We start from the raw sequence: 27,367 nt of genomic DNA on the forward strand, positions 1-27,367 counted from the left end.
TGCGACAAATTTCTCAGCCTGGCACAAAAGTTATAAAGAGAACCGGTCTTTACAATTTTCCTTCGATAATCTTAGATTTAAACTAAAAGATAGTCCTACTGTAAGTTGTGCATTACATATATAAGCGTTCTTCCCCCATGGAATGAGGGGTTTGATCTCTTAGAAGCTGACTTGATACTGACAGATCTGCTTGCAACAACCGTATGAACGTAGGTGATGACCTTAAATCATTAGGCTGCTGTAGTACATTAAGCGAGAGGGCTAGTCTCAACATACCTGTAAGGATTGCTTCTTCCTGTACATAGGTAGCTAGCTCTTTAGACATAATACAATATTTTCAATTAGGACCTACACCGTCGGTACTACATCAGCTGTACTTTGCTCATACAAACAATAGCACAAGACCAGTGCAGGTTTGCAAATCAAACACAAATGCCTGCTGAGATCACGGATTTCCATATGAATAGCGTAGAGAATTATGATCCTAGATGCTTCGATGATCGGAGTCACGAAGTCAAACATTTGAGTCAGAATAACAAGCACATCTTCATAGGAACTTCAACTTTCTGAAATCGAATAAGGTGGGAAAGTTGTGGAGGTAGAGAGTTGGGCTTGCTAATGTAACGAGAATGCGTATGGACCCCCCTCCCCTCTCTTCAGAATAATACTTATTACATATTTTTCATCGTTATATAATGTTTGTTCATGTTTTTAGTGTTGTGTATCTGTGTATGATATAAACTGATATCTACAAAACAATCTCATAGTTTAAAATCTCTTAATTTAACTAATTGCCCTCTGATGATATATGGCGCATCATACGAACATTTTTTTCTCAGAAAGATATTAGATGATAATAATCAAATTTCTTGATATTATTTAATATATGCTTTTATTTAATAAATTATTATAATTATTAATTATTTTAAAATAAATATAAAGTCTAAATCTCAATTTTAAATTTTAAACCTAAATCGAAATTATTAAGAGTCTAAATTATTAATAAAGTAAATCAGAACGAAATGTCACGGGACCACTTCTGGGAGTATTCAGAAGCTTTACCGCTAAGCTAAATGCTCAAAAGATTAGAAGATAGAACTGGAAGTTCTACCTTACTCTTATATATATAGCAGGACAGGATAGGACAGAAAGGGTTTAGTGTCATTTCGTGATACTACCCTTCTCCTTAAGGTATAGTCTCCATACCATCACCTACTAAAAGGTTTCAGAATTCAGAACTCTAAATTCTAATACCTCAAGCATTCAGACAGGCAAACAGGATCTATATATGCTAGCCCCAGACCAATGGCCTGTAAGCTATAAGTAAGCCCCCCACACAGCTCCACTTATAACCAAGGGTAGTTCTACCTAATGTCACGGAACCACTTCTGGAAGTATTCAAAAACTTTACCGCTGAACTAAACGCCCAAAAGACTAGGAGGTAGAACTGGAAGTTCTACCTTACTCTCACATATATAGCAGGACAGGACAGGACAGAAAGGGCTTAGTGTCACCCCGTGACACGAAAGTAGATTAAAAGAAAATTGATTAAAAAGAATTTTTTTTAGAAAGATTTAAATAATAAAGATAATATTTTAAGACTTTGATTAATAATTACTAAATTTTAGATTTTTTGAAAAAATGTTATTACAAAATAAGTTTTAGTTATTTATATTTAAAATTAAAACGAAATATAAAAATATTTATAAACAGATTTGTAAACAGATTTTAAATAAGATTTTAAAAAGATTTAGAAAAGATTTAGAAAAAGATTTAGAAAAAGAAGAAAAAGATTTAAGAGAAATAATAAAATCCATGTTGAAATATATTAGATAATAATATAAAATTTTATTAGATAAAAATAAGATTAGCTAATATATATCAGATTGATTTCAAAATCAGATAATACTATATCAAACGAAAGAAATCGTTCTGAGCACAAATGTCCGCATAACACGTCATACTAATATATCTGCCCTATCATGAATCAATCTTTTAGAGCCTCCAATGATTTGGATTGCAGACAGGAAATCAAGAGATTTGGGGTTATGAATCCAATTGGCAGATTCAAACAGTTTGATACGTTGCATTCACTTTGAATATTGTATTGCTTAACAAAATTGAGAGCGAATATTCAGGATCTTGATCCGTACTATGAAATGAATGATATGATTAGGTACCTTTGGAGATTTTGACTGTGACTGTGAGTTGATGAACTGTTGGTGCTGAGTTATACATCTGAAATTTGCGAAATCTTTTTCTCTAGAGATAACTGTTTCGATACAATTACTAGGAAGAAGATTGTGAGAATAGACACCCCTCTGTGACCCAAATCACTTGGAATTTGAGGAGGACAAAAAGTCGACCCGAAAAAAACCTGGTCAGTGAATCAGCGGTACTTCGAAACCTGGCCAACTACAATAAAAGTAACGCAAGAGCAAAATAATTCCATTCCACAACTCCCAACCGACTTTAAAGCAACGTAAATAACACAATCCCAGAATCCAAACATAGTCTACAGCGGACTGCGCGTAACCGATGCGAAATTCCACGTCGGGTCTCAGGTATGGTATTACTCATGCGATGATGATGGGGATATAGAAATTCTTCGAGCACTCGTCACTGAAGGACCTACTATTCTTTGCTGTAGAATGATGCGTATTCTTGGTCATGATCAGCACATCTGGCGTACTTATTGCATCAAATATGTGAATGCAAGGGGTGCAACAAGACAACCTCAAGAAATTAATCTTGTTGAAGTCCCCGAGATGTGGTTGAGAGAAATCGCATATTGAGATAGATGATTGTAGTACTTGAATAGATGTTGGAATGAGATATCGGTGACCTTTCAGGATGGAGTGATATAGAGACTGTATGAGCCAAATTGTGATTTGATCAGATTGTCATGGGCGTAAGATAACCAGCACAAAGAATGGAATTGTAACCATGTGATGTTTGTGGATTGTAGCCATAGCTTTCCTAAATGTAGAAATATCAATTTCGTCAAAACTGCAGAGCTACTGGTGTGTTATGGTGTTGACAGACAGGGAATGTGCGAGATAGAAATGGAAGTTCTCAATTTGGGCGATCATGTAAATGTACACCAGGTAGGTGTTCAGATGTATAGCTACCTAGGTAGTCAATGCGTAGTAAGCATAGTACATAATCAACATTCAATTTGTGAAAGCTATTTGACCAAGATTCATGAGATAGGGTTCGGTAAAACTATCCTCGTAACATGCGTCTTCTGCTGAGAATGACATATCGACCTCCTGTACCACTGAACACTTATGACCTTACTGGCTTGTGATTGTAAAGCCGAAGTCAAACACCTTCAGAAGCTGAGTCGTGATTGACAAACACTTCTCTGGTTCATGTGAAGGTGTCATTGAGCAACGGGTAGGAAACAGTCAAGGAGGACTTGATTGATATATGTTGCCCTCCATCACCCACTCACTTTTATACCATCAACATCATTTTCGCACATCTAGTCTTGAAGCTACTAGCATTTAACTTGCACTTTGCCATCTATCCGGGGCATAAATTTAAAAGCACAGTTTCGGAGTAAAAACGAGGAAAACAATACCAAAATAACAGACATGCCACCAGTGAGAAGAAGAAAGACGCCTCGCGAAAAATTGCGCGACTACAATAAAAAAAAATGCGGAGGTAAGGGCTAGTTTGGATGTACAAATCCGCGCTGGATCCGCTAAATATTCCGCTCTTTTTGAAAGCGGATTTTGAATTCATGTTTGGATGTCAAATCGCGGATTCCATTAAATAATCTGCATTTCAATGAATTTAGTGTATTTCGAGGTGGGGAGGAGGTAGATTACTCTAAAATAACACTAAATAATCCGCGTTTTTCATCAAATTTGTATGGGAAAACAAGGACGCGGATTGAAAATAAGGATTAGAAAAAGTAGTCCTCATTTTCAATCTAACAAATAATCCGCATTTTTATAGGCTTTTATAGGCCTTTCACCCTATATCCATATAATATTATAATAATATTAATACTTCAAATATCTAAGTTTATAGGGTATCTTTATTTTTCTTCAAATCGTCTCTGATTTCGATTTAGATTACTTTATATTTCTATTCCTTATATACTAAAATATATATAGCTTAGTTTAAAAGTAGATTCTTCAATATTCTTTCTATTATAGCTTTAGATTCTATTAATAATTTAGATTGTAAACTGCCTTTTTCTTATTTACAATGAGCGACGATAAGGTTAATGATTCTGAACAGTTTATTTCTATCTTGATTTATAATTTAGCTGCTATTATTGGCTCTTTTTATTGTATTTCAATTTCGAAAAAAGAATTGGTACTTCTAGTGAATTTAAAATATAATCTCTTTTTGATTCTAAATACCCTCAATATTGTTAAGAACAATTGTATATACCTCTATACACTTTTTGACTTTTGATTAAGTTTTGTCACAAAAAAACAAAGCTATAATACTCTTAATATACTTCAATTGATTAAAAGCTATATGTATTTCTCTATATTGTAGGTTAGCGTGGAACTATATGTAGTATAGCTGAAGTCTTTTCTTATTCTAAAGAAACAATTTATAGGTACGAAAAACACTTTATATAAATCTATTTATTAGTTTATTCTAATACACTTTAAAATGATTTTATCAAGTTTTAAATGCTATAATGATATTATACCTATTAGTAGTAAAGCTACCGGATCTAATTATATAATTCGCTTTTTCTTGAATAATAGAAAATGAAAAATATCATATATATTTTGCGAATTGCCTAGGAGCTCTCAATAGCACCTTTATTCCAGCAACAGTACCTTTCGAAGATCGATCTGCTTATTTCAATCGAAAAGGGTATACTGCATAGAATGTTCTTGTAGTAATTATTTTCAATTTATAATTCTGCTATATATTAGCCAGTTAGAAAGGTTCTGCGAATGATTAAAAGGTGCTTTTAGATACTTTGATTTCAAAAGGTTTACGAATTCTAGAAGGTTATTATTATCTAGATAATACAGAATATATAAATACTAGGCAGATTCTTACTCTATTCAAAGGGGTAAGATATTATTTACAAGAGTAATTGGAATCCAATAAGATATTCAAAACATTAGAAGAGCTTTTCAACCTTCGACATTCTTCTTTACGAAATAAGGTTAAGAGAATTTTTGAAATACTCAAAATGCGCTTTCCATTTCTAATATAACAATAAAAATACCCATATACAACTCAAATACATATAGTTTTATGCTTTATACACTCTATATAACTTTATTCAATAAAATAGCTTTGAAGAAAATCCATTCGAAATTCAATTTGATTATATTATTGATTATATTCCAAGCATTATAAATAATACAATAATAAATTCAAGCAATAACGAATTAAACTCTATTTCGTCATAATCTATGGACTACTTTCGATAAGGAATTACAAAGGCTATGTGGAGAGATTATTGCAAGGTGAAAAGAATTCGAAAAGTATAAGAGAAAGAAAAGCAATACCATATTGAAATAGAATTTGATAAATATATATAATTAGAATAGAAAATAATTATCAGGATTTCTCCATTTACTATTATCTTTTGTTATAGCTTCTAATGTTTCTTTGAATTCTTTAAGAAGTTAAGAGAAATCTTCTTTTCATTCTATATAATGGAGTAGATTCCAAGCTTGCTTATATCTTATCTTATCTTTAGGAATCCAAAATCCATGTCTTTTGGATCATAGCTTTTATTAAAAATCCACCATTCTTCAGATCCAGGAAGCTTGATATCACTTTCTCCTTTTAGCTTCAAAATATCAGAACTCCAAAAAGTAAGATTTCTTTAAACAGTATATTATCAATAACTAAATATTTTATAAGAGAGTTTATTAGAATATAAATATACTCTATTAATATATTAATAATTTGATATAATAATAAGTGAAGAATAGTAAATGAGAAATAACTAGAAAGAAATGGTTAGTAAGAAAAAATCAAAATAAATCTACTTAGACGAATCTTTTACCCATAAAAAATCCGAAGATTCTTTATCAATTTTTTTGTTTAGACTCTTTAAATTAGTTATAAACTGCTTTATGCTAACTTTCCAAGCTCTAATCCAAATCAAAATCCCAGAAAGTCCAATTGCCTAAACTTATATATTAGCATTTATAAAATCAATAAACATTACACCTTTATACTTATTTTAATTCTTAATTAATATTCAAATTTTTCAAATTAATCTTTTCAAGCTCTCTAACTTCATTGTTCTCTTTTTTATCATCAGATTCCTCCTCTTCCTTTTCCTCTTTCTCATTAATATCGATTTCCCAATCCTCAAAATCTGTTTCGGAATTATCTGATTCAGACTCTGATACAGGATTATCATTATTTTGAATAAGGTTTTTTGTTTTTAACACTTTTCTAAATAAAATTAATTAAAATCAGATTTTCATTTGAATTTATATACTGGGATTGTTACATTTCGATATTCAATCAAATTTATACAATTATTTCATCTTATCTATTCTTTAATACCTTTAAAAAATCAGAAGTTTTGCGAAGCACTTTCAAAGTATAGAAAATCTGATACTTTTTCCTATCTTTCTCTTTTTCGACTTCTAGCTCTTTAGATATCATTCTTGCCTTTCGATTATATATATTTCTAGCTTTTCGCTTTTGCAAATATTCTTCTTACTTTCCCTATAGCTTCTTTTTATTAGATTTAGTTACTATTGGTATCTTTTTGATTCTTTAAAGCTTAGAAAAGATTCAATATTATAAATATAATGCTTATTATTGTTATTATTATTATTGTTCCTAAAAGCACATTGTTTATACTATTTATAATATTTTCGTATTTGGAATAACTATATTCCATAAGAAATAAGTAGTATGATTGATTAAATTACGCGATACATAATATATTAATTCATAAACACACATTTCTAAATATTTAATTTTTCAATATTTATTCCTTTTGCCCTTATTCTTGAAGCTTTTTAGATATGCACCCCTTGAATATTTGAAACCTTTTCTATAATAAACTGAAATAATTCAAATCTAGGCCTTGAAAGCACTACATTCCAGGAAATTCTGTAGCTATAATATAAATTACAAACGCATTATATAGAGAAGCTATATTATATACTAATATCGGAAAGAGATTAACGAATAAACAAAAGTTAGGTGTAGATAAAAGGTCACCTTTTTTTAAAAATAAGAGTATAAAGAAAGCTTCGAAAACAAAGATTCAAAGTACAAGAAAGCAGCCTAAAAAAGGAAAAGCAGAAATTGCTAAAAGAGCTTACCAATGAAAAGCGGGGAGTAAGTAAATCTTTTCTTGATTTCTAAGCTTCTTTCTTATTAATTGAATATAACGGTTGTATTACAAGAAATTAAAAAGTATCAAAAATTGACCGAATTATTCTTGAAAAAAGCCCCTTTTCAACATTTAGTTAAAGAGGTTTCAGATCAATTTACATTTGGTGAAAAGTATTAGAAATGAAATGCTGCTACTCTTATAGCAATTCAAAAGGCAGCTGAATTCTTTATGATTACTCATTTTGAGAGTATATTTTCTATTCTTTCTATTTATTAATTGAATAGATTATTGATTTAATTTATAGTACTATAATATTATGCATTTCATACAAAGAGGCAAATTATTAAAAATACAGATAGCATTTTTCTTTAAAGAATAATAAAGCTGGTAACCCCTGTTATTAATAGATATTACACCTTGAGAGGCTAAACTTTACAGTTTTCTTATTAGCCGTTTCTCACTAGCTATTTCTTACTAGCTGTTTCTTACTAGCTATTTCTCACCAGCTATTTCTCACTCGTCATTTCTCATTAGCCAGCTATTATATATTTATATTCTTTATTTCACATATCTAGGGCTAATGAATAGGTGTCATTCGTACTCATATATTATTAATATCAAATAAGATAAAGGTATTGAAAGATATAATATTAATATCTAATTGAATAAATACAAAGGTTATATTAATAAAAACATACAATAAAGAGAACAGAGTGAATAGAACTGCCAAATCAAAAGCTATTAGAACTTGGAAGCCATTCTTCATTTAAAGCTTGTTGTAAAGGAGCGGATAATAAAGGCATTTCATTATTTTCCTTTTCGTACTACTCTTTAAGCTTTCTACAGATCTTATCCATAAACTCTACTTGAAATGGGTCTATACGTATAAATATCAGCAGTTCACTATAAGATTGGCAAATACCAGGTATTGGATATTATAGGAAATCAATAAGCTTGAAAGCAATATCAGCCCCTAGGGACTTATATTTGCTAGGATAGTTTTTGTGCGATTATATAATATACTTGATACCAAAGGGGCAATGGATTGTTGATTTGAGTATATAAGGCATTAGAATGGTTTCTCGATTTATTAAAATCTCTTAAAGATTCATTAATATAAAATAAACTATCTGCAACTTCAGAAGAGACAGTTTTTCGAGGCCTTTTCGATAATATATAGCTTGTAATAGATTATTTATATCGCTTTGTTTCTAACTATAAATCAGTTAATAATAAAATACATCTCAAAAATATGAATTCCTTATCTTGTATATCCCAGAGCTATGTTTATTCCACCTTTTAGCGCTCTTATCTGAGAAAGGTATAAAGCATATTGAATCAGTAAGATTATTCTCCTCATTCAAAGAAACAATTGTTTGTTACATTAAAGCTGTAGGGTGATATGCAAATTTACCATTAGCTGTATGAGTTTCGAATAGAAATTGAAGAATTGATTAGCTCTCTGTATAATGACTTCGATGCTAATGATATTTTCGATTATTAGCTTCGCTTACTTGTAGAAGCGTTTTCTATAAATAATCGGGTGCATAAGACTGCATAGTATCATTCTTTTCATTAAATCTAATACCCCAACCAGATAGGTTAAAAAGATATCGATATTCTACATAACATCCCTTGATCTAAATCAAATTAATTAAATCAAATAATTAATAAAAAAAGAGGATATTCATATTGAATTGATTTTCTTTTTAATTTGATTATTAGTTAGATTCTTATTACTATTAATACATATCTTATACTCTAAAGCAATAGCTTGTGCAAATTAACTATAATAAAATATTCTCCATCCAGTGAATTGATCTGATCATTGATTAGTTTTTTATAGATAACTTTGCATTAAGTTTAAAAGAAGCTTTTCATAGAGTTTCTATTTAAACTGATTTGTAGATTTCTTCAAAATATCTTTAATCTTAGTTTCCGGATCCATTGATTTATCCTTCCTTTCAATAATATTAGTAAAGAAATTCTTTTCACTTTCTGAATTACTATAGATATTATGTTTTAAATCTTGATTAGTATTATAGCTATTATCGATATTCTTTTTATTATCATTATTCTTATTACTATCTATATCGATATTTATTGAGAACCTTTTATCAATTTCGGAATTTTGCTATATATTATAAATTAATATAATTAAAATAAGCTTTATTTGAATCAAATATCTGTGTATAGCTTTTCTTTTTTATAGAGAATATCTTCTTCTAATTAAAGGTAGTATTGTCATTATAGAAGAAACTGGATAATGAATCTCTAATAGAAGAAAAGAAGGAAATATTATAATCTCGAAGTTGGCTTTGAGATTCGATTGCTTTTGCTGTAGATTTGGGCTTTCGTTTGAAATAACGAATTAGGGGAGAGGGACTTCGAGTTCGAGATTTTCTACCTCTTTTTTATACAAATATAAATCTTCAATTGTTATCGTCATCAATAATTTTCGATTTCCTAAATGCTTTCGAAGTGTTTTGGGTAATGATTGCATTATTAATCATTAAAATAATTTTATATATAGAAAATAGCTTCAAAAATACTTTAAAAAAAGGTTCTTTCTTTGAAAAGAAAAGAAAAAAGAAAGATAAAATCAAAATGTATTTCTTTTCCAATTCTAAGCACTTTTTCAAGATTATTATTTTATTAAAGCTTTTTATATAATTCTCAATTTTAAATATAGGGTTTTAATATCGAATTGAAGTTTAAATTAAATATTCTAAAAAAACCACGGATTATTTAGCGGATTTGATATCCAAACTATAAAACCACAGATTAATAATCCACTCTTTTTGAAGCGGATTGATACCACCACGAAATCCGCGATGGTACAAAGTGCAGATTATTTCAGCGGATTCAGCACGGATTTTACATCCAAACTAGCCCTAACACACTCCAAATCTTCCCGATACACAATCGAAACTAATCAATATAGGATCCCACCCTAATCTACAAAGGAGAACGCTGTCCAGACGCGAAAATTTGCGTCTTATCGCGTGTCATGTGGATCCGAGGGGAGAACAACTTTGCAGACGCAGTCATAATTTCGGGTCCTACTCTCGCAGGCGAAGACCCACGCGAGAGGATCGTGGTTGCCGAGAATGCGACTAGTCGATACCACTGGCATACGTATTTTGTTCGATATTTGAATAATGGGGAGACTCAGTCTCGTGTCTCGGATAGGCCAGTGGCAGAGGCGGATCTAGTTGAGAGAGCCTATCCAAATCCGAGAGTAGATCGAACAGGCCCTACAAATACTTAGTAACCTGTAAGATATAACCTTACAATCCACTCATGATTCGATAATGCATTGTTCAATGAATGAAGTGTGGCCAAGAAGTATTGAACTTTTGTAATTGAGTCGCTTGTTGGGATTCAACATTGTGAATGGATAATAAAAACTAGAGAAAAGTATCAGATTAATGTATAAAGTAGCAGTTTGAAACATGTTTGATATTGATGTCGGCGTAGATGCGTGTCAAGTAGAGTTAAAGATCGATCCCTAGGAATCTTCAAATCTGTGACTCGTACACCTTATGTCAGTGCAAGTGATAATCTTTCAAACCCTCACCTTGTCGGGAGTTGAAGCAAAGCAATCAGAGTTGCTAGAATGACATAAAGCACGTTGTATTTGTAATCATAGACAAAGCTACTCACCTTAGGAGTTACTAATTGTGGTACAAAAAGAGCGCTGACTCGAAATTCCTATGTATGTTGTATGCCAAATCGTTCAATGGAACTCAATGAAAATGATGAGTGTTTTTGTGGATTGAATGATCATCCAGGTACAATATCTGTGAGTGGTTGGGATTGTGAGATGATTCAATCCGCGCAACTTTGAAGATACTTCAACGAACCACGAAACTCTTCTCCGTGTTTGGTGGCAACGCAGTTTGAATGGAATGATAATGAAGTAAAATTCCCTCATCGATTGCAAGCTATTGCATCAAGCAAGCGCTATCTAAAAGGCCTATAAGAATCTTTTAGGAGTCATCAGCATCAATGTTAGGAGTCACCAGCCTCAATATCGAACATGGGTGAACAACATTTCTATAATGATTCATGGTTTTCATGATCATTCATATAGCGTATAAGAAGGATCGCAGTGCACCTCATGTGAAGACTCTTTTCTCATCCAAATTACATTTCAATACCAATTCTAGGCGCTCGTTATTCGATTTCCTCCGTTGTGCAAAGCAAACTAGAAAAAATCAGCGTCATCCTTAAGTGAATTAAAATACTCAGTCTGGGAGTTCATTGGAGGAGTTGGGAATCATCAACTTGAGCGTTCACCTACAGTACAAGTAGTTTGACAGATCCTCGCGTTTCAATAGAATCGTAGAAGTAAATATGGCTGAGGGAGCCAGGTCGATGGATAACAAACAGACGGGTGCTGCTGATCTCAAGCATTACAATACAACGAATGCAGCAGTAATACAGTCTTGACGCCCTCAATCAGTTATGTAGCTAACTCCAATTCAGAGACAGGATGTGTTGACTATCCCAGATGCGAAATTCCACGCTGGGTCTCGCGTCTTTTATGAACATCCGGATATTCCATTAGGGGAAGTCAAAGCAGTAGTGATAGCGGGTCCTTTCTTTCTCAATGAAAAAATGGAGACATCCAAAGCGAATGAAGAGCATGTCTGGCACACTTACAAAATCCAATATCACTTTAATGGCAAGACTGATATTCTCAAGAACTGTAAGGTCGTAGAGTCAGACTTAAGCAGAAGGACGGAGGATGATGCAATTTTGGATTAGATAAGCGGACAGGCAAATTGAACATCGTTGGTTTCGTACTATGCAAAAATGCAAGTTCCCGTGTTGATCACGTTGTGATTGGTCAGTCACCTCGTGACTTTGTCGAGATGCCATGCACAGTGCGCATAGCCTCATTTGTGCGAGGTCGGAATTTGTTGTCGTTGGACTGCAGCCTCGAAGGGCAATCTTTATATATGAACAACGATGACTCGCAAGCTTGACAAACTTCTGGCATTTTCCTAACTAACTTGACAAATTCAAAAAAACAAGACGGCTGTCAGAGAATTTCCAATGACTACTTTGCCACTCGACACTAACGATGAAGATTTGATGGAGAAAGGGGAACATGGAGTTCGTGATGTGGTTATGGCCACTTTCCTAGACAATAAAACATTGCAACCAATCAGATTGGAAGGTGTTACACAGGAACAATTCAAGCAGTCGCTACCAAGTCAGACGACGGAACGTTATCTTCAGTACTTACGAGGTGTTAAAGGTAGAAAGGACGCAAAAGAATGTATCGTCAGTACAAGTAAGCGTGAATTGGGAGCTCTATTGCTTGACCCATGCTGATCTGTACACAGTTGAGCGGCGCCCTCAAGGCTATCCACAGCTTGCGGCGGTCATAGATAGTGATGAACAATTCATGTTGTATCGACGATTTGGCCACCTACAAGCACGCATCTTGCTCAACAAACAGGACGAATTGCGAGAGCTAGAGGATCGGCTTGCTCATATAGACAGGTTTTATGCGAGAAGATGGCCCGCAAGGCTGCGCTCCAGAGACATCTGTAACGCCGAAAGCAATGATCTCAGAGGCATTCTTGAGGCGATTGAGGGAAAGTACAAGGAATATGGTGAGTCTAGCGTGATGAGCCGATTAGAATACTAATCTGATAATTCCGATACCAATGAAGTTCAGCTCTTGACGCACGCACAAACTTTGACGAGTTTCGACCGGCCAATGACGGTGGACTACTTAAGACTGAAGAGTTACTTTGATCGAGAAGCCCCCCTTTGCGGAGATGAGCAACAGTATATCCTCACTAAAGAGGATCTCATCACCCTCAAGCCAAGTCGAGAAAATACATGGTTGGATTCCGCTGTCGAAAAGATACCACAGAATTTCCCATGCCGCTTGACGCGAGTGAGTAATTATATTGATTTAGTGGGTGTTGCTGACAGGTTTCTTTAGTATATATTTGCTTCTATAGTTCGTATAATGTACGTGAGTTCAAAGCTGCTTGTACTGATTTGCATTTTGATTAGGAACTCCAACAGAAAACAGATCCCAGCACTACAAAGATCGTACTGTTTAATCCAGATAGAGTAAATGCAATAGTATCAGCGATTCTTCTTGTCACAGTTCTCACACTTCTCATCGTCCCAGTCTACATACTTTGGTACTTGAATCATATATCAACATCGAGTTCGTTCATTGGCGTAGTTATTACGGTTCTCCTTGTTTTTACCTTCATCTTCTCTGCAGTTTTATCGCTCTTCACTCGAGCTAAACGTCACGAGGTTCTGGCTGCCGCAGCTGCGTACGTTCCATTTCTTCCATTTTCTTGCACTTCTATGCTAAAACGGTTTAGATACTGTGCAGTTCTTGTTGTATTCGTGGGAAATGTTGGAAGCCTGTCTCCACCAGCAGGAGGATAAATGACATGAGAATGAATGGCAGGCAGGAGCATGGTGGGAGAAAGAGTTTGGATCACTGTCAGGTTAATGATGAGAGCTGAGTGAAGGTGATATCTGGGGGCGGTCACATCGATGTTTCTAGTTGGGTGCAACAATAAATCATCGGAGTTCTTGCGAAGATTGAAGAATGAAGGATGAATCGTGAATGTTTTCGTGATTGTGTTTCTGCTCGGACACTTCGGGAAATCGTCGCTCGCCAAAGTGCGATGAATCTCAATAACTTGGACCTTGATGAGTAGATGACAGAGGTCGGCAAGCAATTTTGATGCTTTAACAATGAGGTTGAAGATATGACGGCCAAAGTGATTTGTGAAGTCATTTTTGAATGAAATTGATATCGGATGAAAATGCAGTTCGTTGGCCGTGCGAGTGTTCTGGATGAACGTATGAGCTGAGCACTGCGCACGTCTCCCGCAGAACGAAGAAGGAAGAACCGAGATGCCCAATATATAAGGTTACGATATTTTCAATGTTCGATATCAATTCAGATAATTATTGCCTATCATGGACAAAAGTTGAAGAAGTGAGTTTATATCTAGGTACTTACTAGTATTCTCTAGTTTACTGTATATTTTATCCGTAAATTATACTATGAGATTTATATTTCAGCGTGAAGTGATAAAATGTTCTCAATGTGACGAGTGCCGCCTTGTTTTCACCCGTCCCGTCCACATGAAGAGCACAGGGCACGTGCAGATAAGATGAGCTAATCCCGAAGAGAGCTAGTTCGGATCTTCACCAAGGGTTCTCCATCATCATCATCATCTCCTCGGTTCGAAGAAGAATCAAAGAGCAAAAGACTCACAAGAACCCCGAGAAGTCCACCATCGAATAGGTATACGAACTCACAGATGTCCCTAAGAGTAACCTCCTTGAGACTAGGAAGTATACTCGGCAAATAGATAATCCTAGAAACAACTGACTCCATTCAGTGGAAAAGACATGTCACATGATGGAAAATGCTCGCATTGGAACTACTAGTTCTATACAGTCAGATGCCGAAGGCTCATATCAGTACAGCGAGTCAAATTTGTCATCTTAAGCTTTTTAGAGTGTCGGATAAATCTGCACATTTCTCAATTGTGGCATGAAGATTCAACGCCATAATGGATGTCAAAGGGCAAAGGGACAAAAAGTTTGTCGATTTGAAATTCAATCTCAAATCCTTCGTTTATTATCTCTGGATTCTGAATTCTGGATGCTTTTTGGACTTTCAAACTATTGGATTGAGCCTTCCTCTAGTAAGGTCATCGTAGACGACTTCAGTTCTCGATCGAACTAATCATTGACCAACGAATAATGAATCTCGATGCTGGTGCCTCATCGCAAAGGAGTATAGACGGTCAACTTAAAGGCATAGCCCCAAAGATTTGTAAAAGAAAAATGAGAAGCACAACATGAAATCATGTGACTTGGAGACTTTTATCACAGCTGCCGAGTTCAGGCTCTCTTTCAAGACTAAAGTTCCTCGGAAGTGCTTACCGACCGCCAAGACTGACCATCCATATCGAAAGTTCAGGTTTATGAGTGGGCTTAGGATTGTTCATATTCGGCAGACGCCAGAAGCCGCAAGGAGTATTAGCCTTGATTATACTATATATGTTTCAAAAAAGGGGGACCGATCAAACTATACTGACCCTACATCCATCAAAATTAAGGACATCATTCACACTACAAAATTGTCCGATTGATATGTGCCAATATAGAGACTACACAGACTACATGCAATCTCCGATTAGCGTAGCTCGAGGGGTGCATACACGAGTGTTGATGCCTTTCAGAGCTCTAGTATCAAAGCAACTTCCAAATACGATAGTTGCTATTGTCCAAGATTTTGATCACACATTACAAACACATGGCTTGTTGCGGCGGCTACGAAATTTGTTCCTTATACTAAGCTCCATTGATCATAATATGTCTATAGACTAACGCTAATACCCGAAGAGGCGAGAAGGAAGTCCTATTTAAGCTTTTTTCTGTGGATTACTCTCATTATTCATCCAAAAAGGAACATTGGCCCGCACGGGAAATCTTCTGGTACCTGCATTGAGGAGGTTCAAAGCGGCGGGTACCTTACTGAGTGCACCGGGCGTTCCCAAGGATTAACGGCACTAAAGTTTTTAGTATGAGCACTAATTGCTCAAAGCGTCTTATCATTCTATCATCCGAAAATTGACTCATCGCTTATTTGCCATTGAATTACACATTCTTTGGGATTGCGGGAAGTTTTGTCAAATTAGCAGCTCGACGTAGTTGAGGAAAATCCAAGCGATTCTAGTATCGAAGAACTAGGCGATAAAGAACTCAGATGAACGGGTGCTGTCTAGCCGAACTAAAAATTCATTCATCGGGTTCTCATTTCCTTCCCTGAGCTAGTCGCCTGGGAGCCTGTCTATCCTCCACGATGAAGCCTACTTTGCGTTCACTAGTTTACATTCTTGCTTACTCGAGGGTCCTCCCTATACTGCAATGAAAACATATATCTAGGTTGATCTTTCCCTCTATTTCCTTTTTCTCATCATCCAGCATTCACAATCATTCTTTACACACTCTTCTTTCTTCACATCACATCCATCGTTTAAAATGCATTCTTCTTCACTCCTTATTGTAGGCTTTGCAGCTCTTGCTGCAGCCAAACCAGCTGCTCAGGGGATTGATTTTGCCTCCATCAATGCTATTGTTCTTCCAACCGTCGCTGGTCCACACCCAACTGCCACCAAAGAATCTATAGTTATCGACAACGCTGCTGCTTCCGCTTCAGGATCTGCTAAGGCTACCGGTCTTGCTACTGCTTCAGCAACTGCTTCGCAAAATGTCAAACGTACTTACGGGGGTTGGGGCGGAAATGGCGGATGGGGAGGAAATGGCGGATGGAGTAATGGAGAAGGAAGTGGAGAAGCCGCCAGCACAAGTTGCACAACCACTCAGAGCACTCCCACCTCAACTACAGCCCAAAACAGTGTTCCTACTTCTTCTACCGCTGCTGTACCAGAAACCACCCCAGATGTCAGCAAAGCATGTGCAATTCAACCAGATGGTTATGGACCAAAGGTTCAACCAGATACTGTTGATGCTTTCCTCGCTTATACTCAATTCCACACCGATGCCAAGAATGCCGCCACTCCCTCTGGCTATACTCAATCTTTTGTCGATCTCAACGCTGCAGTAACTGCTGTCACCTATCTCGGACTCACCACCTTCACTAGCTATGATGTTGCTCAGTGCGGTTCCCTCTGCGACAGCACTTCGCTCTGCACTGGTTTCAACATCTACGTTGAGCGTGATCCTTACATGAACCCATCTGATGCGTGCAAGAACCCAGCTTCCATCACCAACTACAAGTGTACTCTCTGGGGCTCCGGCGTCAGTGCTGAATCGGCCACCAACACCGGTCAAATGCGCACTGATTTCCAAGTCGTCATCACCGGCTCCAACGGATACTCCAAGACCGTCACTCCTGCGCCACAACCAGGCTGGCAGCCAGCTCAACAATGCGGTGGTGGAAACAAGGGACACTCTCACCCAAACACCTGCTTGGGACAAGCCTTCTTCCCCGGTCCATACAACCCCGCTGTCTGCGCCGGCTATGCGACCGCCCAGAACTCTAAGAATCTTTCCCTCATCTCCTGGTGGATGCAAATGATCTACAAGTTCTTGAACTACTCTCCATTCCAATGCAAGTTCTTCAACTCCTACATGTTGAAGAAGAACGGAAAGCCAATCGGTACCTACTGTTCCTTGTTCGCTCAATCCTACTCCAGCAACCAAGCTACCTATGACCCCGGTCAACAAGGTTCCGATAGCTGGACTTGCGAGAGCTCGTACACTTATACTCTTAACTAAACTAAGGGATTGATTAAATGTCAAGGGGAGAGAAAATGAGAGATGGTTGAGATGGTGAGAAGGAGTAAAGAGGAGGATAGGATGGAATGGGGTACGATGGGGTTGGATAGATGGAACACAAAGCAAAGATGCCTTTTTAATGCGCTAATGTCTCACTTGAGACGAAACTTTCTTGTCACTCCTTTATGTATAACTTTTAGTCGATCAGATGAGGAGGCATGATTTTTGGATCATATTTTGTCGAATGCAATATTTAATGGATTTTCTCAATAATTCTCATTTGATCTCTTGTCTTGTGATTGATTCATTGATTGATTGGTGTGAAATGAAATTAAATGAAATCGAATGTTAGTAACTAAAAACTCATTTCGAATTTGAGATTCTGGTGATAGATTCCTTGATAAAAAACATTCTTCAAATATTTCATCCATGCTTTTTGGAGGTTATAATTTTTCTCTGCGAGATTCCTATGGATGTAGTGATCTATTGCGTGATACTATCTCATCGCATCTCCCATCCCATCCATCCATCATGCCCATCCATCATACTCGTTCACCTCCCCTTATTCACCAAAACCCTTCTTTAAGTTCATTGCAGCAGGTATACATATTTTTGCCTATCAAAAGTGTATATTGAAAACATATCAATGATGAATTCACCAACAAATAAGTACTCAAAATCGCCGAGTTACATTCTCATTCTCACTCTATGGACACACCGCTCTAAAAAATCCACCTCAAAACCCTTTCCACCTTCCCCCTCGCCGTCCTCTCCCTCTCCCTCTCCTTCTCATCCTCCTCCCCAATAACATGCACATCAGTCTGCAAATCCATCTCCTCATAACTCACCACCTTCGTCCCCTTCAACCACTTCCAGCCCAGCCACATGATCGCCATAACCGGCAGCTCGATATAAAAACTCACAAAATCCACCGCGCTAAACGTCGGACTGAAGCAACTCCATCCCTGCACCAGCACAATCACCACATTAAGCACGACACAGATCCACGGTCCCCACGGATACGTCCAATTTTTAAACGGCAAGAGATGAGTTTTTCCCTGAAGCTCCAATGCACCGCGGAACCGGATCGAGGTGACTCCGATAGCGATCCAAGCTAATTGATTACTGACCCCCACGAGATTTTGCAACCACGTCCATAATTGTCCTGCGCCGATAAAACTTGCTCCGAAACAGAGACCGCTGATGGCGCTAGTAGCGAGGACTGCTACCCAGGGAACTTTATTGCGGTTGAGTTTTCCGAAGAATTGAGGCGCGTGACGATCAACGGATAGGGCGTAGAGGAGTCGGGTTCCGGCGAATAGAGCGTGGTTACCTGCTGAGATGACGGAGGTGAGGATTACAGCGTTCATGAAAGAGCCTGCGGCTTTGGCGCCGACCATTTGAAATACGAGGGTGAATGGGGAAGTGGTGGTTGTTTTGCTAGAGAGTCCGGGATAGTTGTAAGGGATGTTGAGACCGATGAGGAAGACGGAAAAAATGTAGAAGATGAGGATACGCCAGAAGACGTTTTTCACTACACGAGGAAGGTTTTTGGTGGGGTTTTTGGTTTCGCCGGCGGTTATAGCAATAGATTCGGTACCACCGTCTGGAGAGGAATTAGACTGGGGAATTTTTTATGGGACATGGGAATGCTTACATGCGAAGGATGCAGTTACGAAGACGGAAGCAAATCCACCGATTCCTCCTACGAAGGGTGCGTCGCCAATATACCAATTGTGTGCCCCGAGATATGTATGAGAAGTGTTACCTCCGCAGTTGACTACAATTCCTAGAATTATGAAGATCTGGAGAAATATTAGCACTCTTCGATAAGACTAAAAAAGCCGAAACACTAGAAATAAGTATTCTTTCATATTCGACAACAAATTGAACAATCATAATATAAACACCCAAAAACTTTTGCTTTACTGATCTCCTTCAACTTTGAATGGTAATCAAAAGCTAGATTGATATCATCAATCAAGTAGTAATCTTAAATAAAAATCTCACTGATATCTCACTTTATTCGAGAGATTTGGGATACCAGCTGTTTATCCAGATGGAGGCACTAGAACATATAAAACCACAGAAAACAAAAGTCACCTACCGTAATAGTAACCACCTTCAAAAAACTCAACCAATATTCAAGCTAAAATCCCCATCAGTCAGCATCTTTCCATCATTTCCATCCCAAAATCCCAAAACTCACCTCTCCATAAGCCTTGACCGTAATAATATTAGCCAAAACCAACAGCACCCAAAAAATCAACGCCAATCCCCAACCCGGCAATCCAGTATCTCCCCAATACGCCCAGACCAGCTGTAGCGCGACCAAATCGGACGCCGTGCTCACCGCATCGTTGAACCAATAATTCCACGTCAGAGCAAACCCCAACCCATCATCTACATATCGACCTGCAAAGGTACAGAAACTTCCCGCAATCGGTACAAATGCAGCCATTTCCCCCAGCGAAAGCATAGTTAACATGACGATGAATCCGACGATGAGATAGGCGATGAGAATCGATGCCGGACCACCTGTTGCAAGGGATTTCCCCGTACCGAGAAAGAGACCCGTGCCGATTGTGCCGCCGATGGCTATCATTTGTACTTGACGGGCCGAGAGGGAGCGAGCGAGTTTATCTGCGACGATGGGACGCGCCTGGTCGTCATGGTGAAGATTGTTTGCTTCAGCATCTTTGGTATGGTCGATCACGTGGATATTTTCATTTTTTGTTCGGAGATGAGAGTTTGACATTTTGAGGTGAGGGAGGAGAGAATGTCGATCTCTTATTTCATCTGTGCTCTCTTTAGAAGGTATGGAAATTGAATTCTAGTCAAGAATAAGTGTAGTGGAAGAGAACGATGCGTATGCAGGAAGATAAGGATATGCAGGTTGTTTTCTCCATGATTTTGAAATGCTCTCGAAGAAATAAGTATTTTTCAATGACGAATAATCGACAGAAAAATTCGTGATGCAAATGGCGTGCTTGCTTTAGTCTGAGAAGAAATTTAATTCGCTCGCGGTATTACGTACGAATTATAAGGTTCTGCTCATTGAGGTTGGTTGAAGGATGGCGGGGTACATGGGGCTTTGCTCCCCGCAGCCTTAGCGAGATGTAATTTGTGTGTGGCAGGGGTTTGGATCTGGATCCACGTTAAAGTTCAAAAGTTCAGACGATTCGTAAACTTCGAGAAGTGGAAAAGAAGAAATGGGCTTGTAGATCGTGTTGCTTGATAGTATAATAATACAGGAAATGTCTGGTTATCATTGGTTGGTTAAGCCAAGCCAAACACTAATTACCTACCTGGTTAGAGAGAGGAAGCTTTGAATGATTTTGCAGAACGTCGAATATAAATACTCAAGTGTATACATGAAATCCAGCAAAACTCGAAGCGCCTGTATCTAAAACTCGGCAATTATAGTACATAGGAGAGTGTCGCGAGTAATAGGGGTATTGTTAAAGAAATAAAACCATAAAACCACAAAACCACAAGATTTCATTCTAAGATTTCGAAAATTGATTCAAACTACCTAAATAAAGCTACATACCATTAACACATAGATTTTTCATGGTCCTAAAAACATTGATATTTTTTCCTTCAATTCATCCACTCAGGCAACCACAGATACTCCAATCGAAAACAAACCAGCCAGAGCCAAGGAAATTCGAAAGAGAAGGAAATCAATAAAAATGATACGATTTTCCCTCCAGCACATTGAAAAAATCTATCCACCCAAACTCTTTCACTAATCCTCCTCCTCATTGGCAACAAGGTAGAGGTCAACTGGCGCAACTATGATTGAACTTGTTGTTGCGCCATTGCCAATAGCGAGTTCAGTTTGTCCGTCATTGTTTGCTTTTATCTGTTAGTATATTTCTTCACATGTAGAAGTCTCGGTGCAGTACCTAGAGACACGAAAAATGATAACATACCATTTATGAGGTAAAATTTCCCATAAAGATTTCCATTGGCCGTACATGTCACCTTCAGATTGCCATCTATGCTACAAACCAATGGCCAGGCCGGAACTACCCATCCGGTAAAACCAACTGGAGCCACCTTGATGGATGGAGGTGAATATGATGCTGTAGCCCATAGGATATATAGACCCGATGTCAAGTATCCAGTTTCAGGATCATACGTAAATGGGAAAACCGATTGACCATATTCTAAATTAAAGCCAGCAAAATATTCCGCAGCTTGTTGAATCATAAGACTGGTTCCATCAGCTACAGTTCCAGAATTTTGAGCCTGGATAAAGAAGCTTTGAGGGATTGCCTGAGATGGACTTGGAGTTGCGATAGTCGAAGATGTTACGGTTGAGGATTCACCAGGTGACACCAGGTTGCCTACGATGGATAATTGGATATTTAGAACACAGACGGCGACACCGACTTGAGGGCCTTGTCCTACACATCTCAAGTTTGGATTGAGAAGAGCTAGAACAGCGAGATTTAAGCCGACAATGCCAGGACGAGCGGCAATGCTGGCACATGTGTCACCGGCTCTGGTGATGTAGTATTGACAGCAGTCAGTTGCGGTCAAGGCGAGGGTTGCTGCAGGGGCTGCGACTGGTCTACAAGCGCTAGCGGAAGCAGCGACGGCTGTGGATGAGCGTGTTGAGCTTGTGCTAACGGTGGCGGCAATTGGCCTTGTGCTAGATGATGAGGTGGATCCTCTTGTTGAACTAGTGCTCAATCCTTGACCCTAGCATTTATGTCAGTATCATCATAGATTAAAGGGAGACAGGGTACTATTTCAGAAAGGAAATGCTTACGACTACGGACGATGTTGAAGACCTGGAACTCGAACTAGAACTGGAAGTTCCCACGAGCCTTGCTGTTGAGCTGGTACTTGAAGTAGCTGCTCTTGTTGAACTGGTACTTAGACCTTGACCCTATAAAGGCATTAGAATTCATTACAAGAAAGCAATAGTGTGATTATATTTCAAAGGGAAAGGACTTGCCACAGCCGATGTTGACGATGATCTAGAAGTGGAACTGGAAGTACCAATAAGTCGTGCAGTCGAGCTGGAAGAAGAACTGGAAGTTCCAGCGACAAGTCGTGCCGTGGAACTAGAGCTTGAAGTGGTTGCTCGTGTTGAGCTAGTACTTAATGCCTGGCCCTGCAGAAAATTCAACATTCACCCTGAGAAACGAATAAAAGACAACATTCTGAGAATAAAGAACTTACCACAGCTGTTGATGAAGAAGATCTAGAAGTCGAACTAGAGGTTCCGATAAGTCGTGCAGTTGAACTGGTACTTAGTGTACCTGGTCTTGTGGAACTGGTGCTTAATCCTTGGGCCTATTTATCTATTTTAGAACTTGTCATATCAATAATGGAAGTGATACATACGACAGGGGATGACGTGGAAGATCTAGAGCTAGATGATGATCTAGATGATGATCTAGAAGTGAAACTAGAAGTTCCAGCAAGGCCCTATACTAGTTTAGCATGTATCCAATTGACCAAAAAATATAAGATTTACCACAGCGGTTGAACTACTCGAAGTCGTCAATCCTTTGTACTGCCCCAGTCCACAAGTTCCAAATGCGGGGTTGCAACCACCCGTACACCAATCAGCTTCATGACCGCAGAATCCAAATCTCGAACAACAATTTCCATTAGGACTGCCTTGGCACGTGTATAATGAATTAGATTGAGGTCCGCATCTTCCATTGGGTGAGACTAATAAACCAGAAACGGCACTCGTAGTTGGGCTAACGGAGCTGGAGGATGAAGTTCTGGTGGATGAGAAAAGTGTAGTGGATCTTGAGGTACTGGTGGTAGCACCGAGACCCTTTTAACAGTGTTAGCATTATGGATACGGAAGTATGTGAGACATAAATATGCAAAACTTACCAACTGGGTTGAAGACGAGGTGCGTGAACTGGAAGAAGATGACTATAGAATAGACTAAATAAATATCGACAAGATAAAACAGTAAGAAGAAGTGAAACTTACCCGGCTAGTACTAGAGCTAACGACGGCCAAAAGGGTTGAAGATCTACTACTTGAGGTAGATGACTGTATAAATCGTTAAACTCATCGAGCTTTTCAAACAAGAAAGGGGTGTTAGGATATGAAGAAAGAATATATAACCGAGATGAAGTAGAACTTGCCGCTAAACCTACAGCTGAAGTAGTGCTACGAGAGGAAGAGGAAGATGACGATGACTATCAAGATATTAGCTTCATCATAATTTTCATAGTAAGCAAAGATGAATAATATACCCTAGAAGATGAAGAGCTAGCTACTAAGCCTACAGCCGAGGTACTGCTACGAGAGGAGGAAGAGGAAGATGATGTCTGGGAGCATTAGCATCTGTGTAGTGATATTGAGAGCATTCTTACCCTAGTTGAAGTGGAGCTTGCCACAAGGCCTACGGCTGTGGTACTTCGAGAAGAAGATGATGACTAAATAAATGTTAGTATTTTTTAAATGGTTATATGGCGTTATCATTATGATGGGAGTAATTATTACCCGCGATGTAGTAGAACTAGCACCAAGGCCGACAGCCGAGGCAGAAGTGCGGGATGAAGATGACGACTATCAGTTCGTTAGTATTATTCAACTCTAAGAGATATAAGAAAAAAGCATACGGAGCTAGTACTGGAACGGACCGAAGAACTTGTTGACAAGGCATTCACTCGTGTTGATGACTATTAAGAATTAGCTTCCATTGCTATCGATAGACAATTAAAAGAGATCATACGGAACTAGAGCTCGTCACTACAAGATTGATCCGCGTTGATGACTACAAAATATTAGCGTCGATCCGATATCTGTAGGACAGGAAATTTCTCACTGAGCTAGAGCTTGAACGAGTTGTGGATGTGGTGGGTACCACATTAAATTGTGTTGACTATTTAAGATTAGCATTCATATCGAGCCATACAAGAGGACAAAACCGTACAGAACTAGAGCTGGATGATGCTCCAAGTCCTTGCGTGGAAACCCGGGGAGAGCTCGATGATGAACTACTGCTAGATGTTCTGAAAGTTGCTATCAAGTTAGTGGAAGTAGATGGTCTTGTACTTGAAGTTGAAGGACCAGCAACAGCTCTGGTTGAGGAAGATGATGAAGGCCCACCAATAACGTTTCGAGTAGATGAAGAGGATGGGCTGGCCACAATATTACGGGTGGTGGAAGAAGACGAGGGACCACCAACTATGGGTCTAGTAGATGTAGTCGAAGGACCTCCAATAATATTTCGTGATGTAGAGGATGAGGTCGAAGGGCCTCCGATAATTGCTCTCGTCGAGGAAGTGGAAGGGCCGCCGATGATCGCTCGTGTCGAGGAAGTTGAAGCTCCGAGACCATTTCTTGTACTGCTACTACTTGAAGGACCCCCAACGATTGGACGAGTTGAGGAGGTAGAAGGACCTCCGATAATTGCTCTCGTCGAAGAAGTAGAAGAACCTCCAACAATAGCTTGAGTGGAGGAAGTTCGGGTAGAAGAAGTTGAAGGGCCAGGAAGAATGAATGACGTAGGTATCGTACTAGTCGTAGTCGTAGTCGTAGTCGTAGTACCTCCAATAATACCAACGCTCGTAATTGGGGTTACTATAGCTAGTGAACTAGTTGCACTTGGAGATACAGGTGGATTTGGAAAGCCAATGATTAACGGAAACCCCAATAATTGTAAGAAGGAATAGCGTGAGAGTGCATCCAAAAAGGTAAGGAAGTCGCCAATTGAGATTAGACCTGCAGCAGCCTCCTGTTGAAACTCGGCGAGAGAAGCAAATCCAGCTCTACGTAGAAAGGTGGAAACGGCGGCAGCATCTAACCTGTTTAAAAATTGGGAGGCATAAGCTGAATTAGCTCCTTCGCCTCGTAGAAATTGGATAAGTGGAGTATAGGGAGACCATTCTCCATTGTTTGATCCTCCATTTCCCCCATTGTTACCTGGATTATTGTTCCCTGGATTGTTGTTTGAACCACCACCGTTTCCAAGACCAGGGAAGCCGGGGAAGTTTGGAAATCCAGGAAAGCCATTTGACCCTCCATTCCCAACACCTCCGTTGTTTCCTGGGTTATTATTTGAGCCTCCGCTATTTCCAAAGCCAGGGAAGCCGGGGAAGCCAGGGAAGTTGGGGAATCCATTCGATCCTCCGCTTCCGGAGTTGCCAGGAGTATTGCCACCTGAGCCTCCAGGGGAGTTGTTCCCTCCTGGGTTGTTGTTCCCTGGGTTGTTGTTCTCCGGGGTGTTATTACCTGGATTGTTGTTGCCAGAGACTCCCGGATTGTTATTCCCTGGGTTATTGTTCCCTCCTGGATTGTTGTTGCCAGAACCACCTCCCGAGCCAGAGTTTCCACCCTTACCCTCTAGCAAATGCGAAATAAATTCAGAGATCGAGTCATCATCCTCGTCTCGATCTGAATCAAAGAGATCTGCTAAAGAAGGGCCACTGGAATCATTGGGGTTTGTGGAAAACAAAAAACGTTTTGCTCTACATTATCAAAGTCATCATCAGCATTTATCATCTTCAGACTGATGTCTTTAACCAGACATGGACCATCATAAGCAAACGTACATGCTATCATCTCCGTCAGCTCTCGCGACTTTTTCACCAACAGCACTCTCGCTCAAAACCGTCGAAACGGTAACACTTAGAGCCACAGCCCAAACTGCAACATTGCGAACAAACATCTTAAAGGTTAAAAGATTGTGATAATCCAATGAAGGACAGGTTAATGAATGACCGACTGTATGATGAGAAGCGCAAAATGAGAGAGCGCAGCGAAGACAAAAGCACAAGCACCGTAACTCACTAGGTGCAAAAATCTACCAGTATAGTAGAACACTCAGATTATAAGCAGAGGGATTCGCCTAACCCCCCTCCTCCAAGCGCGTGCATATTCGCGACTTTCGCGAAATATGTAATGTGGATATCCAAGCATTCTTGAAGCGCGACGACCAAAGGAAACACAGAAAAAGACGTTTGTGATCTACAAAATATTTGCTTAGGAATGAAGCTCGTAGCCAGACATTTAAGCCACGGGTACTGATGAATCTAAGTCAAAGGGATAGGAAATAATGTTCCCGACGGGAATTTTTAGCCTCTTACGTTCCTTTCCTGACAGAGCCAAGACTTGAATAGATCTTGTAGATACCCACGATATTGTGTTCTTCGAATCTTAATTACTATCAAGAGTACTCTTGTCTTCAAACAATGCCTATCGATGAATTTCTGAGTTAGATTGAAGTGTACAATCGTTGATAGATCAATTACCATGGGCTAGCACACACCGTAGACTACTTGATACCATTTTCCGGAGTTGCAAACTTTTGCATTTCTTCAGATGGTCAATCCAAGCATGCGGTAGCCTGGCATGAGAAACGTCTCATGTTAACTTCCGTTAAGATATAAAACATTGAATGACGGGGCGGAGTAACGAGATTGAAGTCCAGCTTCCTGATTTAATCCAACCCTTGATTTCTTGGCTAGAACGACAGAATTTTTTATTTTGTCGAGTAGTTTCTGCATATAAATAATGATGCTTCCCCTCATTATGCCTAAAACTGTGATATTAGTACGATGTACTATAAGTAGGTGGTAGTGAACGGGTTTCAGGACATTTTCCACAACCACTCGATTTTTCGACAGACAATATGACTTGATTCCATCCAAAATCACGTGATAAACACAAGCTCAAGCAAACTGATTATGCATGCCTACCTAGGTAATCAAGTGATTTTGATTTAGTTAGGCTTTCATTTATGTAATTAAA

At 38.5% G+C, this 27,367-nt stretch overlaps 5 protein-coding genes across 5 annotated transcripts; 3 read left to right on the top strand and 2 right to left on the bottom strand.

The window, feature by feature from the left end:
* Positions 1–10,140: 10,140 nt before the first annotated feature.
* On the top strand, positions 10,141–10,577 carry EAF02_001227 (uncharacterized protein; the record flags this gene model as incomplete). Its single annotated transcript, XM_038897275.1, has 2 exons — positions 10,141–10,143; positions 10,251–10,577. The coding sequence occupies 2 exons, from the start codon at positions 10,141–10,143 to the stop codon at positions 10,575–10,577; spliced, it is 330 nt and encodes a 109-aa protein (XP_038764134.1).
* Positions 10,578–12,370: 1,793 nt separating this feature from the next.
* On the top strand, positions 12,371–13,741 carry EAF02_001228 (uncharacterized protein; the record flags this gene model as incomplete). Its single annotated transcript, XM_038897276.1, has 6 exons — positions 12,371–12,611; positions 12,664–12,936; positions 12,997–13,226; positions 13,275–13,292; positions 13,349–13,623; positions 13,675–13,741. 6 exons carry the CDS (start codon positions 12,371–12,373, stop codon positions 13,739–13,741), a joined length of 1,104 nt encoding a protein of 367 aa, XP_038764135.1.
* A 2,622-nt stretch (positions 13,742–16,363) lies between these two features.
* Positions 16,364–17,623, top strand: EAF02_001229 (uncharacterized protein; the record flags this gene model as incomplete). The annotated part of the gene is made up of 1 exon (XM_038897277.1): positions 16,364–17,623. One exon carries the CDS (start codon positions 16,364–16,366, stop codon positions 17,621–17,623), a length of 1,260 nt encoding a protein of 419 aa, XP_038764136.1.
* Positions 17,624–18,345: 722 nt separating this feature from the next.
* On the bottom strand, positions 18,346–20,381 carry EAF02_001230 (uncharacterized protein; the record flags this gene model as incomplete). Its single annotated transcript, XM_038897278.1, has 4 exons — positions 18,346–19,229; positions 19,281–19,428; positions 19,731–19,772; positions 19,833–20,381. The coding sequence occupies 4 exons, from the start codon at positions 20,379–20,381 to the stop codon at positions 18,346–18,348; spliced, it is 1,623 nt and encodes a 540-aa protein (XP_038764137.1).
* A 993-nt stretch (positions 20,382–21,374) lies between these two features.
* Positions 21,375–26,285, bottom strand: EAF02_001231 (uncharacterized protein; the record flags this gene model as incomplete). Its single annotated transcript, XM_038897279.1, has 18 exons — positions 21,375–21,484; positions 21,562–22,336; positions 22,407–22,526; positions 22,596–22,754; positions 22,823–22,936; positions 22,988–23,071; positions 23,121–23,432; positions 23,495–23,536; positions 23,597–23,659; positions 23,767–23,808; positions 23,866–23,940; positions 23,986–24,048; positions 24,116–24,181; positions 24,235–24,294; positions 24,348–24,389; positions 24,441–24,497; positions 24,549–26,085; positions 26,170–26,285. 18 exons carry the CDS (start codon positions 26,283–26,285, stop codon positions 21,375–21,377), a joined length of 3,837 nt encoding a protein of 1,278 aa, XP_038764138.1.
* Positions 26,286–27,367: the final 1,082 nt, after the last annotated feature.

Source organism: Botrytis sinoallii, assembly GCF_014898435.1.
Source record: "Botrytis sinoallii strain Bc 23 chromosome Unknown BSIN_001, whole genome shotgun sequence".
Lineage (NCBI taxonomy): Eukaryota > Fungi > Ascomycota > Leotiomycetes > Helotiales > Sclerotiniaceae > Botrytis > Botrytis sinoallii.